The sequence below is a fragment of the Sapajus apella genome, unplaced genomic scaffold (genome assembly GCF_009761245.1).
Source record: "Sapajus apella isolate SASKATOON/1434 unplaced genomic scaffold, GSC_monkey_1.0 scaffold11, whole genome shotgun sequence".
Classification (NCBI taxonomy): Eukaryota; Metazoa; Chordata; class Mammalia; order Primates; family Cebidae; genus Sapajus; species Sapajus apella.
In genome coordinates, this window is record NW_022436951.1 from 41,637,652 (window position 1) to 41,643,677 (window position 6,026).

Consider the following 6,026-nt stretch of genomic DNA (forward strand, 5'->3'; position numbering starts at 1 on the left):
GAGGGCAGTGTCTTGGGCGTGGTCAGGAAGGGGCTGGGGGCGTGGCGGGTGGGCAGTGCCTTGGGTGTGGTCAGCAAGGGGGCTGGGGGCGTGGCGGGAGGCTGGTGCCTTGGGCAGGTCAGGAGGGGACCTGGATTGGGGTGTGGTCGTGTATGTGGGCGGTGCCTATGGAGGCGTGGCCAGGAGGGCGTGACCTGGGTGGGCGTGGTCAGGAGGGGCAAGGATTTGGGGTGTAGCCTGGAGGGTGGGGCCTGGCTCTCCTGACAGCCCGTTCCTTCCCTCTGAGGGTGCAGGCCATAGGGTCCTCAACTGCATAAACACCAGGTGGAGCTGGGCACTTCTTAGGGTTGTGGCATCTCACAGGCCCAAGGCTGCCCCAGGACCAAGGGAAGTAAAAATAAACATGAAAATTTAAAGGGCACAGATCACAGGGTTTATGCCCCTTGCCCACCACCCCACCGCCGGCAGACCTGCTTAGGGCGCAGCCGCCTCACCTGGCTGGCACCTCACCTGCCCCCCTCTCCCACTCCTCTTGCAGAAAGCCATCTCGTCGCCCACCGTGTCAAGGCTTACAGACACCACCAAGTTCACGGGCTCCCACAAGGAGCGCTTCGACCCCTCTGGCAAGGGCAAGGGCAAGGCCGGCCGCGTGGACCTGGTGGATGAGTCGGGCTATGTGTCCGGATACAAGCACGCGGGCACCTACGACCAGAAGGTGCAAGGGGGCAAGTAGGCCCCCGATGCCCGAGGCACTGCGGGTGTCCCCGGAGCAGGGACTTTGTCACCTCACACTTCATTACATTCCTGTGCTCACTCGGGCAGAACTCACACCAGTGCCCCAGCAGGGGCTGTGGGGAGGCCAGGCCCAGGCCTCCCTCCTGCCCCTCCTCCTGCCAGATGCCCCCAGCACTACCCTCTCAAACCGGGTTTGGGCCCCAGTTCACTGACTCTCCTAATGCACCGTCTCGTCCTCAGCTGGGAAGAGGACAGCTGTTTCCAACATGTCTCCCGGATCACGCCACGTTGCGCACGTGTTTTGCAGGTCAAAGGGGTGTTTTAAAGGGGTGGGCTATCATGGCAACAGGAGGCCGTGCTGACCTCCTGACCAGCACACCCCTTCTAGGAGCTCTGAGGACGGCAGGCACTAACACCAACCAGCAGGCAGCTAACACGAGTGGGCCCCACCCCAGACGCGGGTGGTGTCTGTGGGGCCGAGGCCCATCCTGTGTGCAGCGGACACCACAGGGCCTGCCTGCTTTCCTGGGCGGAGGGGAGGCTCGGCCCACCAGGCAGACGAACCGGGCGCCTGGTGCAGGTATGGGAAGGCTGGCCACATGGACACACGTGTGCACACGTGCCTACGAGCCAGCTCTGTGCCCACGGCAGCCTTGATGAAAGGAAGGCTGTGGGGAACAGAGGATGGCTTCCCAGCTGACCACAGTGCCCGAGTGCGAGGCTGGAGTCGGCTCCCTCTGCTTTCCAGAGAAGACGCAGTAGCTGCCTGTCGTTCTCAGAGTGGGTCTGGGAAGATTCGGAGTGTCTGATCCCCGTGGTGTCACCAGGCAGGAGGCACTCCTCACCTCACACATGGCAGGGCCTCTGCCCGGCCTTGTCCTCACTAGCTGCACCCTGCTTGCTCACAGACCTCCTACCCACAGCCCAAGCACCTCCTTCAACTCTCCCTAAATGGCCCTGCCTAACCTCTCCTAGCCCCTCCTCTCAGAGAGCAGGACATTAGGGAGGACCCCCAGACCTGCAGCATCTGTGGGGGCTTCTCTGCTAGTGGGCGGCCCAGCAGAGCCTGTCCAGGACCCTCCACATTGCCAGGACACACCCAGGCTGCCTATCCTTGTCCATCTGCACCTGGGGAGAACCCGGTGCTCCTGCCCCCTCCTGGGGCGGCTGACAGGCATGGCCACTCATTGTCACAATGGCCCCACTGCCACTGCCCTTGGCACGCACACAGCCACAGCCTCTCGTGTGACCTGCTGGGCCGTGGGTCTGGAGCCCACCTGCAGAGGAGCCTGCGGCAGTCTCAGAGAAACGCTTCGGAGCCTGTTTGTCCATGGCCACAGTAAGGCTCCGGCCAGGGCCAGGCTCACAGTACAGGACAGCGAGGTCTCTCCCTCAGCGCCATGGCACGCGTGAGCACCACCCACCTCCCCACTCCCAAGAGTGCACCTGCTGCAGCCACCGCCCCACGGAAGACTCCTCCGACCTGAGCACAGCAGGAGCCCCAGGACCTGAGCTCCCAGCCAGCATAGTCTGCTGAGACCTGGGGGGTCTCCAAGGCCCCTTGGCAGGGAAGCGCCAACCTGAGGACGGGGTCCTGGCAGGCAGCTTCCATGACAGGTCCTGGAAGTTCATGGTGCCTGGCAACAAAGACGGAGGAATAATGGATCTCAGGCTTCGTGACTGCTTCAGGAAGTCACCTCGCCAGCCTGGGGAGGGCGGGGGGCGCACAAGCCCAGCCCTATGTCCTCGCTGAACCTGGCTGGACCACGTGTGAAAGGCAGAACTAACATGCGGGAAACGTTTGAAAACAACTCTGAACGTGCAAAGTGTGGAATCACCCAATCACAGCCCCACCACAACCCCAAAAGCCCTTGAAGAAGCCGAGGACAGCTGGTCACTGAACAGGGTGGCTCCCCAGGTCCCGAAGCCTGAGACCCAGAGGACCCTGCACCCTCACCCCTCGTGCTCCTGCCCTCTTCAGCCTCCCTGGCCCCAGCACAGCTCCACCCTGGGCTGCGTCTCCCAGTCCGAGGCCGCGTTCCTCTTCTGTCCATGGGCAGCCCAGTCCCCACAGTCACAGCCAAGTCACGCAGAATGAACGTGACTCCAGAGGACCCCAGCGCTGGAGCTGAGGGCGCTGGGTCAGGACGGAGGGACAGGTGGGTTGGGGTCCGTGGGTCCCCACACTGTGCGACAGGCAGAGGCTCGCCCAGGCCCTGCTGCAGTCTGTGGGGACGAGGGACACTGAGGACAGGTGCTGGGCACCGGACGCTGCCTCCTGGTCCCTGGTTGGCCTTGAGAAAAGGGCCAAGCTGCGTCAGAGCAACCAGAAACTGGACCCGAGCACGAGAATTGCCTCCGCCCAGCCCAGGCACCACCAACCTCGCAGGGAGCAGGCCCCGTCACTGCCGGCCACCTCGTCCACGCCAGGCGATCTTGTCCATGCCGGGCCACCTCGTCCATGCACCAGCACCGACTCACCACAGCCCTCCCCAGACCTGGCCAGAGTGGCTGGAGCCGCGGGGCCCATGGCGTCCATCTTGGCCCTGGAGGTGAGCTCCTTCACAGAAGTGGCCCCTTCACTCCAAGGGACATCACGGCATGTGTCCCAAACTCTTGGACACGGCTGTGGTTTCCATGAAGGAAATCGAGGCTGCTGTGGCACCCTGCCCGTCCTACCTGGAGCACCCCAGGCTCTTGGAGGGAGAGGCCCCATGCCCCTGCTCTCCCTCCACACTCCCAGAGTTGGCACCCATGAGACAAAGGGGAGGACTCCCTGGCGTCCCACCCTCCCCCTGCGGCCCCCAGGCTGTCCTCAGACGTGCAGGAGCCAGGAGAGTGCCCTTCTCCACTCAGCTCCGAAGCAAACCTTTGAAAATACCTACCCTGCTCCTGTCTCTGTCACCTAACCAGGAGGGGTAGCAAAAATGAAGTCATGAGGACACAGCGGTCACCATTGTCAGTTAAAAATTGTCTGCGGAATCTGTGATTGTATCTGTCCGCTGCACAAGAGACCCGTGCATCTTCCTCATCGGTTTCTGAATATTGTGAATTCCAGGCAGATGTATTTTCTCTTCTGCATGTTTTTTTGCACTGCCAATTAGCTTCTACTAACCATGGTTCAACAGAAAATAAATGTGTATTTGTGATAAAAGAAACTGCACAGGCTGCAAACCAGGAGAGACGGACAGGTTCTGTCAGGGGGAGTGACACCAGGAGAGAGGGACAGGTTCTGTCGGGGGGGGGTGACACCAGGAGAGAGGGACAGGTTCTGCCGGGGAGGGTGACACCAGGAGAGAGGGACAGGTTCTGTCGGGGGGGGGACACCAGGACACAGGGACAGGTTGTCGGGAGGACAGCACTGATGGTGTCCCAGAATCAGAAGGGAGAAAGGCAGAGTTGAAGACTGGTCTCACCAGAGTACTTATTTATTTTTATTTACTGCCATAGGATAAGCAACTAGGTAATGTTCATAACAGTTAGCTTTACCAAAATTAAAGTTCAAGTTATATGTTTAAAATATTGTAGCAGAGGATATATATTTATACTGGACTATTTTTACACCTTCTAATATCCTGTCTCAAGTTTGGGCGCAGATGCTGGCGTTGGGTGGGCGTCATGCCCTGTGGCCTCCCTGCCTGCCCATCGGTGCCGCTCCATCCTGGGCCCCAGTGGTGCCAGCTCAGAGCCGTCCACAACCGCCCTGCATGGGTGTCACCCCCACCCCACCCTGCCTCAGGCTGCTGTGGCCACCTCTTCTGCGAGTGGTGTTTTATGGGCAGGGGCCTGTCCTGTGTGTTCACACGCTGCCTGTGGCTCTGTGGCTGGAGCGGGGAGGAGTTGAGATGGAGACGCCTTGGCCCTGGACGCTTCTCTGTCCCTCCACAGGGAAAGCGGGCGTGCTGGTCCAGCCCATCTCCTCCTGCAGGCAATCACGCGTGTGCTGGCCACTCTCCCACCCTGCAGCCCACAGACGAGGGGGTGGCACAGGTGACCCTGAGGCTGGGCCATGATACGCCAGTAGGCTAGAACGTCTTTCAAACACTGAGCCTGCGCCCTTCCTCCTCCTACTACTGAACGCTGTGCGGCCTCTGGTGGCTCAGGGTGTGGCGTTTGTCCGTGGGCACTTGGAGATGCTTTACTTAACTCTTTCTTTTGACCTCTTAAAAAACTAAACCAAGCCAAACCACAAAGGAAACCTGCACAACTTAAGAGAAACTTGAAAGGGATGGTGTAACTACTAGTTTGTACTAAGTTTTTTTCAAGAAAGGGAAACAAATTTGTATATATACAGATATATGCAATATATTTTTACACTGTCTGATTAACGCTGGGGAGTACTGAACGAATCACTTTATCAGCGTGGCGGGTGATGTCCACGTCCTGGGTGTTGTGGAAGGCACTTCTGCCGCCGTCTGACCCGCGCTCATGGGGATGTCTGCGGGGTCCGTGGCCCTGCTGTCCCTCCTGCAGCGCGAGGTGTGGTGTCGCCTGCTGGACTTACCGCCGAGCCTGGCTTGCAAACCTGTAGTGAAACAGCTCCTGTCTGTGTGCACACGGCCCCTGTGTGTCTGCTGTTGTTAACATTGTGTGTCACATTGGTCAAGTGACGAATAAATGTGTTAAAACATGGATTTCTCTGTTCCTTGGAGTGCACGGCGTCCGTAACAGACAGCGGGGGACGGGTACCAGAGGGGCTCAGGTGGGCGTGTGCAGAGCGCGTCCGCTGGGCGGAAGCTCACAGGGCTGAGAGCCGCGTGTCCCCGTCACCCAAGGGAGTCTCTTGCTTCCTCGTTAGACAGGAGGACTGTGAAGAAGGAAGAAGCAGACCAGCTGCCTGTCAGGTATGAGGCCTGGTCAGGTGCCGGTACAGCCCTGGGTGGGGTGTAGATTGAAGGGGAATGGATGTGAACACTCTGACCACAACCACCGTCGCCCCCAAAACAGGGCGTTGTCATCATAGGCTACTGTAAAGAAAAATGCCTGAAATACCACCCAGCGAACAGTTTCCCCAAATGAGGACACATAAAGGCATTCTTAGACAGTGAAAGGAGAATTTGCCACCGGCAGACACTGAGAAATTCTAAATGCAGAAAGAAAAGGTGATCACAGATGGCATGCCTGGTGTGTGAAGAAAGTGGAGCAAAGGGAATCAATAGGTAAATAATCCAAATTAACAGCGACTGTATCAATACTTTGTGACATTAAAACGTTTTGTGAAAATACATGGGAACCGCCACAGGTAGGGAGCATGGGGAGGGGCGTGCGCCTCGCGCTGGAGGAACCCGGGG

The 6,026-nt window shown here is 59.1% G+C and overlaps 1 protein-coding gene across 3 annotated transcripts in view; it reads left to right on the forward strand.

Moving 5' to 3' along the window:
* TPPP (tubulin polymerization promoting protein) overlaps positions 1-5,369 on the forward strand; it is a 30,018-nt gene extending 24,649 nt beyond the window's left edge. For all 3 annotated transcript variants that reach the window (XM_032279182.1, XM_032279183.1, XM_032279184.1), the window contains exon 4: positions 539-5,369. In XM_032279182.1, coding sequence (XP_032135073.1) covers positions 539-733 — 195 coding nt within the window. In that variant the 3' untranslated portion in view covers positions 734-5,369. The remainder of the gene's footprint in view (positions 1-538) is intronic.
* Positions 5,370-6,026: the final 657 nt, after the last annotated feature.